The sequence below is a fragment of the Sycon ciliatum genome, chromosome 1, assembly GCF_964019385.1.
Source record: "Sycon ciliatum chromosome 1, ocSycCili1.1, whole genome shotgun sequence".
NCBI classification, from domain to species: Eukaryota; Metazoa; Porifera; class Calcarea; order Leucosolenida; family Sycettidae; genus Sycon; species Sycon ciliatum.
This window is the reverse complement of record NC_088643.1, coordinates 69080633-69095081: the sequence shown is the minus strand read 5'-3', so window position 1 is coordinate 69095081 and position 14449 is coordinate 69080633. Positions and strand designations below refer to the sequence as shown.

General features: G+C 48.5%; 1 protein-coding gene and 1 non-coding gene across 2 annotated transcripts in view; both read left to right on the top strand.

Moving 5' to 3' along the window:
- The window catches only part of LOC135805119 (uncharacterized), a 28880-nt gene that overhangs the window by 4584 nt on the left and 9847 nt on the right, over positions 1–14449 (top strand). Inside the window, exons 4-15 of the mRNA XM_065319118.1 lie at positions 83–461; positions 1031–1089; positions 1715–1891; positions 2804–3345; positions 4168–4315; positions 5206–5366; positions 5936–7172; positions 7978–8187; positions 10925–11038; positions 11539–11637; positions 11932–12080; positions 12445–12582. Of these exons, the coding sequence (XP_065175190.1) occupies positions 83–461; positions 1031–1089; positions 1715–1891; positions 2804–3345; positions 4168–4315; positions 5206–5366; positions 5936–7172; positions 7978–8187; positions 10925–11038; positions 11539–11637; positions 11932–12080; positions 12445–12582 (3413 nt within the window). The remainder of the gene's footprint in view (positions 1–82; positions 462–1030; positions 1090–1714; positions 1892–2803; positions 3346–4167; positions 4316–5205; positions 5367–5935; positions 7173–7977; positions 8188–10924; positions 11039–11538; positions 11638–11931; positions 12081–12444; positions 12583–14449) is intronic.
- Positions 10720–10791, top strand: Trnaa-cgc (transfer RNA alanine (anticodon CGC)). The gene has a single exon. It is a non-coding gene; the product is annotated as a tRNA-Ala (tRNA).

The following is a 14449-nucleotide window of genomic DNA, read 5'->3' as shown; positions in this document are numbered from 1 at the left end:
GAAAGGTATCGACGCGAAGTTAGCTTTGCCGTTGATCGTGGTGTTTCGTTGTACTGCTCTGTGTTGCGCTCTCGCCTTTCAGACTACGGTCACCACCGCCAAGGCTACCAGTGGCATATTTCGGCAGGCTGGCAGGCGCATACTGGGAGCACACAATGCTCCTCGCCTCCGTCTTCTGCCTGACGACTGCGACGTACCTGCAGGCGAGGAAAGCCTGGATTGCGATGACGAGCTGTTTGCAGATGATAATATCATTGACTTGACATGCAGCCAACCCGTCCCCCCACCAGCCGTGATGAAAGGAAAGCGTAAGGCGGTCATCATGGACTCTGATTCAGATGACAACTGTGATGATAGTGCTGGTGGTGGTGATGACAATGGCCCCAGCAGCACTGCTCGCAAAGCTGAAGACCGTGACACTGTGAATAGGACCACTCCAGGAAGTAGGGCAACTTTTTTCGGTGAGTATTGCCGGTGAGGGTAGCAGAGTGCTTCCTTGCACGCACATCTTGGATTGTTGAAGTTCGGTTGAAATTATAATTTGGACTCTTGGGTATACAGCTGCGGGCCAGAGTTCAGGGAGTTTAGAAAAACATGGCGTACGCAGCACTCGCACGCGGGGAAAGCCAAGACCCCGCACACGGGAAAACCCAAGACCCCACCACACCCGGGAAAACCCACGACCCCGTGCCCCGGGAAACCGGAGACCCTGCACCAACACCGTGCACAGGCATACTGCCTATTGTCCTACGATGATGTTGCTTGCCTAATACGTTATTAACAGCCAGGTTGGAATCCTTCTAAATTGGACAGTTGCACGTATACATTCGAACGGTGAGAAATGAGAGCATGGCAGGTTGGGTCAATGCACCCTGCGTTCTTCGGTGCGCAAGATCACTTGAAGTGCTCGAACTTACACGCCGTCTGGGTCATTTTATTTGGAGTCTTCTTCTTCTTTTAGCATAATTATGCTTTGCTCTTGTGTGCTTGTGTGCATCTTATGTTACCTTGGCGCCTGCTGCCTACTCAGATTCCAGTGATGATGATGATGACCTTCCAGACGTGGGTTTGGCTGGAATGTCTACATCGGTAAGAGAGAAAAAAAGTTAAAAAAAAAACTGTTGAAAAACTTGAGAAGAAGAAGTTGAAGTTGAGTTGAAGAACTATCTGTCAATTGAAGTTGAAGTTGAGTTGAAGAATATCTGTCAATTGTCTTCTTGCTCACATCACATTGCTCAGCTTGTATCACTATTGTTTGTGGCGTCTGCATAGCTAGCTGTATCACGGATTTGCATGCAGATCTTGCTAACTGGCCAACCCAGCAATTCCCAATAGAGTGAAACTTCAGTGAAATGTACCTCCAGGGTCTGGAGAAATCTGTCGCTAGTATTTTTAGCCGAGCCACTCTATATCCGAGGTCAAACGAGTAAAAAAGGATTCCCAAGGTCCTCAAAAACATACTTTATATCCGAATGAACACAGAATTTTATGTTATACCGAGGGCACTTTATGCCAAAATTTCGCGAAACATTTCAAAGGTTGAGCAGTGCATGTACTTTCAGCCTTGATCAACAAATTGTTCTACTAACTTCTTTCACTGTCCGTGTGGAAGGTATGCATGTATTAGATTCCAACGCTTTACTTAGATGTTGCGCCACAGCCCGTCTTCTTGTTCTCGTCATGCTTTTTCCTTGTGCTGCATCCGACACTCTAGGCTACTCGCGACAAGCCGGTTAGAAGGCCTCCTTCACCGTCCTTGTTTTCACCTGTGAAACGCCGGGCAGCAGATGAGAGCGTGCTGGAAGATGCCCTTGATCATGGTGACAGCGGTGGTTGTGGTCAGGATTTGGACAGCATTGATGACATTGCTGCCGAGCAGCTTGAAGCGGAGGTACGATTGAAAGATGATAATAGTTGATGTCTGTGTGTGTCCTGTAAACGGAGAGAGAGAGAGAGAGTTTGTGTGTGTGTGTGTGTGTGTGTGTGTGTGTGTGTGTGTGTGTGTGTGTGTGTGTGTGTGTGTGTGTGTGTGTGTGTGTGTGTGACAGACAGACAGACAGACAGACAGACAGACAGAGCTTAGTGAGCAAAGGTATATAAACTCAAAGAGGCTTGGACATCAGGTGTGTATGCAGGCTAGTGCATGTGTGAAAATGTAACACAACTAGAAGTCATTTCGTCCTTCAAGTATCTGATTAACATGCCCTGTTCAGTTGACACGTGTCCGCCGTGTGGGTGTGTCATGGATTGTTCTGGAAGGCATGTTATACTGGAGCTGGTGAATGACTTTATCTGAGCTTCCCTTCGAAGATTCCTTGCCCACCTATTCAGGGCCGGTGCCACTGGTACGGCCGGTACGGCCATGGCCGTACCAACTTCCCAAAAATTCGGTCCACGTGGAACGTCCAAAACCGGGGATTAAAAGTTTCGATGTATGATTTTGTACAGGGAGTCGCCCAGAGTGCAGGATTTGCCGTCTAAATTCCAAAAAAATCTGGGGGAGGACCCCAAGACCCCCCTTAAACATGACCCTTCGGCCACACCGCTCCGCGGAAGCTGTCTCCGGCCCTGCTATTACCAGCAAGGGAGGTGACACTTTGCTTTGGTGCTGCTGCTGTGTCTGGTCGTCATGCAGCACTCTTTTCGATAACTTTAAAAATAAATTCTGCTGTACTTCTTTTTGCTCCTGCCCATGGCTCCCTACAAGTATTGATTCACATCCTATAGTAATTCATTTGAAGTAATTTCATATGAGATGGATTGACTAGACTGAAGACTGATCCGTTTCTTTTTTCTTGTTCAGATGAAAGATTTCGCTGACTTTGATGATGACAACGATGGCTGTGCTGCTGCTGCTGCTGCTGATGATGATGATGGAAGCGATGGTGGCAGCTCTGAGAAGTCACCAGCTACCAGCACAGTGCCAGCTGCTGGAGCTGGTTCGCCTGGCGTTGTCTCTGGTGCTGCTTGCGGCAGCTCAATCGGTGATGATGCATGTGACCGGGAGGACATCGAAGCAGAAGAGTGCAAAGCACCCAATCTGGATACGGGCATTGATATTGGCGACGAAGATGAGATGCCGCTCGGTATGGACTCGGACGCGGAATTTGATCGTTCCTTCGACCTGGACAAAGCCGTGTCGGACGCCATTGACAACTTAAACTCTGATGACGGGCTTGGCGATGCCACACTAGCAGAGTTGAATGGTGCTGCATGTGCTGCTGGACAGGAGCAGCAGCCGAACAACGAGATGCAGGTTGAGCTGGCGCCCGGCGAGGAGAAGGACAACGGACACAATGAACACGGGATTATTGACGTTGATGAGGAATTTCCTGACGATGAATGGTATGTGACACTGTGCAGCGTGCCCAGTGTATTTGATTGGATCCTGGCCCTCCCCGTGCGTATATTCCCAGCTAGAGCCACGTGTGTCCACTACTGATGTCCATGCAGGTGTTCCCAGCCAGGGCCATGTGTCAGTGTGTCCACTACTGATACCCATGTGGGTGTTCCCAGCCAGAGCCATGTGCCAGTGTGTCCACTACTGATACACATGTGGGTATTCCAAGCCAGAGCCATGTGCCAGTGTGCCCACTACTGATACCCATGTGGGTATTGACCCCCAGCCAGAGCCATGTGCCAGTGTGCCCACTACTGATACCCATGTGGGTATTCCCAGCCACTGAGCCTCAGCCATGTGTGTACAGTACTGATGCCCATGCGTATTCCTCTCCCTGTTACCAGTGGCCTGTGTACTGTACTTGTAGCACTCTGGCTTCACCTGACCAGTGGCGGTGTGAAATCCCCCTCGTCAGGCTCTGCAAACTGACTCTGCAGTATTTTCCAGGCTGTGAGTCACCCTTTTATTTCTGAAAAATCAGCCAGAAATCCACCCTCTGCCTTGTACCTGGAATATGCATTTCAGTGCAAACAAGTACGATGTAATGGCTGCCTGCAAGTAGGGGGGGGGGGGGGGGGGGGCAATACACCTGTGTGGGTATTACACGACTCGAAGTACAGTATGTGTAGTCTGACAGAAATGGAATATGGACTACAACAGGGCTAAAAACGAGAAAATGTTTGAAGAAACCCGTCCTGTTGTAATCTTATTTACAAAGTTGAAACTGTGAGCTGCCATTGATTTTATTCCTCTCTGCCACTGGCCAGGTATGATGCTGAGTACAGCAAGGAAACCGGGAATGAAGCCATGAATCCTCAGTGGTGTGACTTTCTCATGACTTATCCGATAGAAGAGCCTCTAAGCACCGACTCCCAGGAAGTCCGTGGACTGTTAGCTACAGCCGTTCAATCCGACGTGAGTGCCTGAAGATGAGCCCCATCATATGTAATGCGTACTTTCTCTTGAGCGTTTCAGCTTACTGCACACTTTTGCTCATGCTGAACACTGCACTGAAGGGGCTGTAGAGTGTGACGAGTGTACAGATTGGTACTGCACACAAAGCAGATGTGTTCCTCACTGCATGCATGTCTGTGTTCCAACTGTGTTGAGGTCACCTGGCTGGGCGCTCATGTTTCTCCGTCACCCGACCATGCCTGCGTGTGTGTATACGTGCGTTCCATCTGTGTGGGTGTGTGTGTGTGTGTGTGTGGTTGTGTGGGTGCGTTGTGGTTGTGTTGAACTAACCTGTCGGAAGGCTACCTTCTTGTCAAAGCATTTGGAAGTTGGACTAGTTTCGGCTCCACAATCCAGTGTGTCGTTACTATAATAGCTTTCATGGCTGAGGTTGTTGGTATGTCTGTTGGCTCTGGGTTCCCAGTACTCACTAGCCGAGGCTGGTTGGTAAAGTAACTCCAATTTCACTTCAAGGTACCAGTGCATCTAGTGTCTGCTTCTATCAAAGCAGCGTGCTGTCTATACTGGTTACCCCAGCAAGTGCAGGGTGTGCATAGGTAACTGTCTTGGCTGTATTATGCCGATGTACTCCGTGTGGTGTAGACCAGGTGTGCATTGGTGGTCGATTCACATGGCTTCGCCAGTTGTGTGGATTAGACAGTTATCTGGCGCAAGTCTTGATCTGTCTCATTCAGATCTTGTTCGCTATCGTTGCTATAAGAGAAAATCTGTGGGTGCACATCTAGTGCATTTGCAGATTTGCGTACTTCTCTTGCGACGGGCGTATACAAAAAACAAAAATACAAAATGTGTTTGTACATATGTGTGCATGCGTGTACACGCACTTGCAGTGGAGCGGTGGTGAAGCCGTGGAACACCTTCAGAATCTGTTACTGATGCACGCCAGCATCATGACTGAGATTTGCCAGCAGTTAGAGACTGCAGGCCCGCCGTCTCTACAGCAGGTCTTCGGTGACGGTGCCCAGAAAATCATGAAGCTGTTGAGCTTGAGGTGAGACGCTTCACAGAGTGTGTTGGATTGTTTTCGGACTATCATTGCAGCAGAATGAAGGTACTGATGCACTGGTAGTCGATAATACTGGTTTTCACGATGCTGACACTGAGCACCATTGCACTTCCCACCTAGGGGTTGTAGTAAAGTGTTTTTGTCCCTGAAACAAACATCGTTCATTAAGGTTGTACACGCACACTCATGGGATTATCATTTGCGTCGTTCAGCTGCGTTCATTTCGGGGGGGGGGGGGGGGGGAGGTCCGAGTGCATAATGAACGATATTTCTTTCAGGGACGTCAAAAAAAAACTTTTGCTAAGCCTGGAGAATATAAGTATCTGTCCACACAGTGACTTGCAGTACTAGTAGTTGTCTAGGTTTTTCGCATAATGTCACCTAGTTCATCTAGCCTTGTGCTTTAACTTAAGTACTGCAGTAGTAGGTGCATAGTATACTGTACTTTGAAGTACTAGTAGTTTAATAATTTCTGGCTTGTTGTTGTACATGTGTCCGTGTAGATATCTTTGTGAGCTGTTGTGTTGTTGTGTTCCCATGTTTTCCTCTTTTAGGAAAGGATTCTGCCGAAGGGCAGAGGTAACCAAGGAGCACTTGGCAGCAGCACTGGAAACCGACGGTAATTTTGACGACGTAGACCCTTCTGTACAGCCCCCGGCTTCTCCGAACTCCAGCTCAATATTGCCACGTGGAACAGATGAGTCAACGGGATCATTTCGCTTGGCTGCTCCACAAGTATCACCAACACCCCGTCCTAGCCATCAATTGTCGTCTCCATTTGCAGGTAATTCCAGGAGTCCTGACTTGTCCAAGTCTGCCACAGATAGAAGTGCTCACAGGAATGGTGCGAATCCGTATAGCAGTGCGCATTGCCAACAGCAGGACAGCGCTATTGCATCGAGTGCGGATCGCTTGAGTAACAGGAACGATGACAGTGGCAAGATGCAAACCATCAGCTCTACGCCTCGGCGGGGGACCAGACAGCAACACCATGTGGCTGATTTTGGCAGAACAGGTGCGGCTGCTGACCCCGACGCAGGGATGACTTGTCCCCTGGATGATCAACTCTTGGCTGAGCACATTCTTGAGCACGAGAATGATGAAATCACTAGCCATGCTGATGATGCACCAACGTTTCACAGCAACAATGGCCAATTGGCTGACAAAGCCGGTGGCGGTACTCCTCGCTTCAGATTCCAGCCACCCAGACCTGCCTCCACGAAGCCAATGACAACACCAAACTCAAGCACAGTGGCTGCTGCAGCAACACCTCGCTCCACATCTTGTTCGTCTTCTCCAGCACTATCATCCCTGGCCTCGTCGTCATTTTCGTCTAGTGTCGCTGAAAATCGTCGAACCTTGTCTGTGGGAGGACCCAGGCAGCAAACAACCCTGAGCTCTTACGTCATCAACAAGCAACCACCAACAGCTGCAGTGTCACCTGTCGTTCGAAGCAGTTCCACACCTGCCGGATCATTCTCATCCCCAGGTCATCTTGCATCATCATCAGCAGCAGCAGCGACAGCACCGGATGAAGGATTTAGCAGTGCTGCCGGTACGCCGCAAGGCACTTCCTCATCAGCCGCGTCCACTGGTCTGTGCAAACAATTCAAGCCTCCTGTTCGTGCCAATGTTCCCCCGCTCGCTGGCACTCATCGTCAAGCGTCCAGTGGAAATGGTGCCGGTCTCAGCAGCACACAGCCCATGACGCAGATTGTTGCTACCGACACCAGTCGCTTTTCGTCAGTCCAATTCCCGCACTCTAACCGCTTGTGGAACATCTTTGATGGGGTAAGCCGTTTGGTGCTTGTGTCCCTCTATGTAACTCTGAGCAGCAAGAACACTTGAATATGCATACAGTCAGTCGCTTGTTGGGTGTCCAAACACCTCGTTTGGATAAGTGAATAATTCAGATAACGGAAGCTTAGTTGTTCTACAGTATGATACTATGATGTGTTTCCATGGTACATACACTTGCTGCACTTGCTAGCAGTACGAGTACACATTGAACTAGAGACAATAGGGCTTGAAAGTGCCACGTCACAGCCAGCCCGGAGTCATGACAACGCTGAATTTTGGATCAACTTGGATCCAGTTTTTGTATGGATCCATACACGTTTGGATGGTTTTCCATCACAGCATAGTGACACGTCCACCAGTAGTGACTGATCTGGGCCCTCCCGGTCAGGGACCCACTCCTAGTACAGAAAAATCGCACCTGGGTGCGACACGAGGGCCCCACCCACCACAGCCTGTACGAATTCGCTACGGGTAGAATGGATTTAAAAGTCGTTATTTGTCGTTAGATTTTGACACCTGACTTCATCACTTTCAAGCCCTATGTGGGCATCACTATGTCGACGTAAGGGCGATTCGGATTACCGGAACCCACTTTCAAAACAGCTTGCAACACGCGACTTGTTCGGATACTATGGATAGCCGTGGGTAGAACTGTATCGGTGAGTTATGTGTACATACATGTACACGTAGTCCTTCTTTTGTTATATCAACCTTCATTACGGCGTTGATGACAGTACCTTGAACCGTGGCTGTAACACAATGTGTACCTCTCCATTTGCCTGTGTATTTTTGCTAGACATTTGGCTTGAAAGAGTTCCGTCCACAGCAGCTGGAGACCGTCAATGCTGCGGCACTGGGAAACGACTGCTTTGTGCTGATGCCTACTGGTGCCGGCAAGAGCTTGTGCTATCAGCTACCTGCACTGCTCGAGCAGAAGGTCACCATTGTCATCTCACCGCTCCGCTCTCTCATCCATGACCAGGTGGAGCGTCTGAGAGGCATGGGGGTATGTCTGCTCTTCAAATGTTGTGTTTATTCCCGTAGCTATGCAGAAGACGTTACTTCAGTAACGTCTGGCGCTAGCCAGGGTCCACACAGCTTTAATTTGGTGTTTGTTTGTGTGTTTGTTTGTTTGTGTCACGCCTGGAGCTATCCCGTATCTGTCCCGTATCTGTCCCGTATCTGTGACTACAAAGGCTCTACAGGATTGTACATAATAGCTGTCCACAATATGTACCGGCTCCTGTATCTGTCCCGTACCGTACCAATATTCGTCGTATTATGTGTACGACTTCCTGATGTAGAGGGAGATTTGGAAAGAAATAGGGAGACGAGGAGGAAATTAAATTAGAATAGACGCCGAATAGGTGATAGGATGCGTCAGCATAAACATACTTTTGAAGAGAGATCCCGTCGTCTCCAAAATAAGCGTGAACGAGCGATTCAGCGCCGGTCACAGGAAACGTCGGAAGAGAGATCCCGTCGACTCCAGAACGCCCGTGATCGGCAGAGTCCGCGCCGGTCCCAGGCAACGTCAGGACAGACATCCCGTCGAGTCCAGAACGCCCGTGATCGGCAGAGTCTAAGCCGGTCCCCGGAATCGTCAGGACAGACAACCCGTTGAGTCCAGAATGCCCGTGATCGGCAGAGTCAGCGCCGGTCCCAGGAAACGTCAGGACAGACATCCGGTCGACGCGCAGAAAAACTAAATCTGCAGCCTCTTTTGCCGTCGGACAGGATACGTATTTTAGGAGACTGTAAAGTTATGTAATGTGCTCCACAGGCAACCATGCATTCGGCGTCGTCATTGGCTCAACAGGTCAATGTACATGTATTACTACAAAAAGGCCAGAAAATCCGATAACTGTATTAAAATCAACTAATTTTCGCTGGCGATTTTATTTCGCTGATTTCGCCGCTTGGTACCAACCGGCCAAAGTAAATCGCAGGAGAAAGTTTTGTCACAGAGGCAAATGATGCATGATTGAGCAATGGATGCATGTGAGAGCAAAAGTACCGATCGATTTCTTTTTGAAAAATCCAATCGGCCAAAGTTTAATGACGGCGAAAAGTTTCGTTTCTGAAGTAACGTCTTCTGCATAGCTACGGGAATAAAGTGCATTTTTAACCTCTCTAATCGAGAGGTTTCTATTTCTCATCGGCCAAAATTTGTTGATTTCCAATATAAGGAGATAAAAATTAAAGAAGGAGCAAAACAAAAGTAGATGATTATTAGAGAAACAGCAATCCGCAATAAATTCTGCAAATACTTTTGCCTAACTCATAATATTCAAACCGATTGAAACGTTTTTGCAATACAGTGATGTGGCCAATCAACGGAAAAAGACATTTCCATCAGTTCTTATAACATGTACGATGAGCTAGGCAAAAAAGCCTAAAAGCATAGCGTAGGGCCCTGAGCTTCCAAGCTCTCTCGTTACAAATTATTAGCCTCCGTTAAAACACTCCGCTAGAAATCCTCTACGTAAAACTCTGCATTTGCCTACAGATGTACTAGCCTTCGACCTGCTGCTTCCTGGAAATTCTAGACTTGGCTGAGCAAAATGGCCATCGAGCAAGCCATCAGGTGCTGTGCTGATTTAGTAATGTTAATCGGAAGCCTAATTAATACTCTGCTTCGCCGTGCGAGAAAGATGTTATTCTGAACATGTACATGGCAACAGTCACGACAATTCGAAAAAACTTTCCACCATCAGGGGAGGCCGAGGAGGAGGGATAACCGGGTGGGCAATCAGCGCTGGCAGTGGTACTGCAGTGGTACTGTCACTACCGGCAGCAGGTGGGCTGATACACGTCTGGAGACTATCCACGCATTTCCCCTGGTCCCCACTGGCGATGGTAAAAAAAATAAGTGGTACATCGGGATAAGTTTTCGAAGTTAAGCCAGGCCCCAGTGGCGCTGGCCAGATGGAAATGTCCCTTGTCCGAAGAAGTTCCCCGTTGCAGTGCGCCACTTGCACACCTTGTACGCCTCTCGGGCTTTCTTTTTCAGCGTTCAATCTTGTTGGAGACCTCCACCGCACTCATCCGCTTCTCACTACCAGCCTCCTCCAACCTCTTGTTCAGGAGTTCTGTTGCCACTTGTTCCTTGTTCGCTCGACTTCATTTTGTAGGAGCTCGACAACAGCTTGGACCAAATCTCCAGTAGCATGGTTTCAGATGAGGCTGAAAAAGCACGCAGTGGCATTATCACAAGGCTCCAAAGAAAGAAAGAACAAACAGAAGCTGCAATGACTACCGGCAAGAGAACAAACAGAAACTGCCACAGCCAAAAACCTTTCTAGTTTCTTGCTGGGAAATCAAAACTGTCCACAGTTCCCGCCAAAATAAACATACTCTTGTCCGCGAAACCAGACAGTAGCCGAAACCAGAGCTTTGGGCCATGACCACGGTTCCGGTCAAGTACCAGCCTTATCTCGAGAAACTATGATCTCCCTGGTAACTATGCCGAAAATGAGACTTTCCCCGCGGTGTGAAGCCCTTATAAGCTTGACATGCCCACTTGGTTTTCTGTGTAGGGGGTTTAGCTCAGTGGTAGAGCGCTCGCTTCGCATGTGAGAGGCCGCGGGTTCAAATCCCGCAACCTCCAGATTTTTTTGTTGATTCTGTATTTGAAAATGAGGCCATACTGCTGCGTGCGCTCACTGATGGCGAGGAAGTCTGGAGAGGATAGATGATTGCAGTCTTATTGTATTTTCTGACTTTCCTCCTGTACTGCCTAGATTGGCGCTGCCCACCTATCTGGTGACATGAGCATTGATCAGATTTCGTCAATCTACGACTGTTTGTTCATGCGGCCTCCCAACATACAGTTGCTGTACGTCACACCAGAAAAGGTGCGTGCACATGATGTGTAGTGAGTACTATGAGCACAATGTACATGTACAGCACTGTACTTGCCCACACCCCACGCTCAACTGGGTACTACTGGGTACTACTCATTGCTCGGAGTGAGGGTGACACGGACGCCGCTAGCGAGGTTTCGCGGCACTTGCTTGTGAGCCTTACCCTCTCACCCTCGCCGCTGGGCGCTACATCCGCCACCCTGGTATATTGTGCATCGTGGTGGCCTGGCACAAGTGAACATTCCTATTTCCTAAACCTGTTGTGTGTTCTAAACACAATTAGAGAGCCGGTAGTAATGCAATGGGATATGCCAACTATACGAGTACTTACTTGCTTTGCTCGCCACCGACCCAGGTCGTCTTAACATGATTCCTTCTGCTGGGTGATGTTGAAAAGATATCTATGTTTGGGTACTAGGATTTTGGCTTTGAAGTAGTCTGTTTGCTTGCTTTGCTGATATGGCTGCATGTGTGTTCTCTCTATTCATCAGCTGGAAGCCAGTCAGAAGCTGAAGGATGCTCTCCGCTACCTGTATACGCACAAGCGCCTCAACCGATTTGTTGTTGATGAGGCCCATTGTGTCAGTCAGGTAAGATGCACCGTTTCTAACGTAGCGTGCGCACGCTGGTGTGATGAGTGTGTGAGGAGCGCGTTTTCAATTCATTTTCACAGCAGGTTATGTACATTGAACACGTCTGTTCTTTGCATATCATTGGATGATCGGTCTCTAAAAACAGCGTGTCCCTCTTTGTTCTCGTCGGTAGGTTTATTGGTACTGATCAGCAATCGAGTAAAATCACGCCAGTGAGTTTTGTTCCACTGATGTTAATGCTCTGTCTCATATGTGTGTGTTGTGTGATTTCCCTTTTTCTCTGCTTGATAGTGGGGCCACGACTTTCGGCCAGACTACAAGCGCTTAGGCGGGCTGCGACGTCAATACGCCGATGTACCTATCATGGCCGTCACCGCTACTGCAACGCATCGTGTGCGCCAGGACATACTGCACATCATGAGCATGCCTGATGCTTGCGTGTAAGTCAACGTTGCTGCTGATGTTGTTGCTGATGTTGTTGCTGCTGATGTTGTTGTTGCTACTGATGTTGCTGCTTGCTCTCTGCTTTCGATCACGGTCGTTCCGAATGCCAATCTGTCATCATATCTGATCTTCTGTATTTTCTGAACGAGGGCACTAGTTCTTCTCTACCGAGCTGCTGCCTGTACGATAGCACGTGTATGTGATGTTGAGCCGTATGCCCACTTCCAATTGGGAAGGAGAGTCAAAAGATCGAATGCTACTTTCGATGGCATTCACTTTGCCGGGCCTGCGCCGTATTGTGATCAAGGTACCGATATCAATGTGTTTACTACTGGCTTGCTGCTGCATGTGTATCTGCAGCTTTTCCACCTCATTCAATCGTCCCAATCTGCACTACTTTGTGCACCAGAAGAAGGCCCGTCGTGTCAACCAGGATATTGCTGAATTGATCAAGAAGGAGTATGCTGGCCAGTGCGGCATTGTGTATTGCCTAGCCAGGTGTGTAGTCACTGTGTACACAATATACTGCCATGTCAGGTGTGTACATACATGTAGTATTGCCATGGCAGGTGTGTACATACATGTAGTGTTGCCATGGCAGGTGTGTACATACATGTAGTGTTGCCATGGCAGGTGTGTACATACATGTAGTGTTGCCATGGCAGGTGTGTACATACATGTAGTGTTGCCATGGCAGGTGTGTACATACATGTAGTGTTGCCATGGCAGGTGTGTACATACATGTAGTGTTGCCATGGCAGGTGTGTACATACATGTAGTGTTGCCATGGCAGGTGTGTACATACATGTAGTGTTGCCATGGCAGGTGTGTACATACATGTAGTGTTGCCATGGCAGGTGTGTACATACATGTAGTGTTGCCATGGCAGGTGTGTACATACATGTAGTGTTGCCATGGCAGGTGTGTACATACATGTAGTGTTGCCATGGCAGGTGTGTACATACATGTAGTGTTGCCATGGCAGGTGTGTACATACATGTAGTGTTGCCATGGCAGGTGTGTACATACATGTAGTGTTGCCATGGCAGGTGTGTACATACATGTAGTGTTGCCATGGCAGGTGTGTACATACATGTAGTGTTGCCATGGCAGGTGTGTACATACATGTAGTGTTGCCATGGCAGGTGTGTACATACATGTAGTGTTGCCATGGCAGGTGTGTACATACATGTAGTGTTGCCATGGCAGGTGTGTACATACATGTAGTGTTGCCATGGCAGGTGTGTACATACATGTAGTGTTGCCATGGCAGGTGTGTACATACATGTAGTGTTGCCATGGCAGGTGTGTACATACATGTAGTGTTGCCATGGCAGGTGTGTACATACATGTAGTGTTGCCATGGCAGGTGTGTACATACATGTAGTGTTGCCATGGCAGGTGTGTACATACATGTAGTGTTGCCATGGCAGGTGTGTACATACATGTAGTGTTGCCATGGCAGGTGTGTACATACATGTAGTGTTGCCATGGCAGGTGTGTACATACATGTAGTGTTGCCATGGCAGGTGTGTACATACATGTAGTGTTGCCATGGCAGGTGTGTACATACATGTAGTGTTGCCATGGCAGGTGTGTACATACATGTAGTGTTGCCATGGCAGGTGTGTACATACATGTAGTGTTGCCATGGCAGGTGTGTACATACATGTAGTGTTGCCATGGCAGGTGTGTACATACATGTAGTGTTGCCATGGCAGGTGTGTACATACATGTAGTGTTGCCATGGCAGGTGTGTACATACATGTAGTGTTGCCATGGCAGGTGTGTACATACATGTAGTGTTGCCATGGCAGGTGTGTACATACATGTAGTGTTGCCATGGCAGGTGTGTACATACATGTAGTGTTGCCATGGCAGGTGTGTACATACATGTAGTGTTGCCATGGCAGGTGTGTACATACATGTAGTGTTGCCATGGCAGGTGTGTACATACATGTAGTGTTGCCATGGCAGGTGTGTACATACATGTAGTGTTGCCATGGCAGGTGTGTACATACATGTAGTGTTGCCATGGCAGGTGTGTACATACATGTAGTGTTGCCATGGCAGGTGTGTACATACATGTAGTGTTGCCATGGCAGGTGTGTACATACATGTAGTGTTGCCATGGCAGGTGTGTACATACATGTAGTGTTGCCATGGCAGGTGTGTACATACATGTAGTGTTGCCATGGCAGGTGTGTACATACATGTAGTGTTGCCATGGCAGGTGTGTACATACATGTAGTGTTGCCATGGCAGGTGTGTACATACATGTAGTGTTGCCATGGCAGGTGTGTACATACATGTAGTGTTGCCATGGCAGGTGTGTACATACATGTAGTGTTGCCATGGCAGGTGT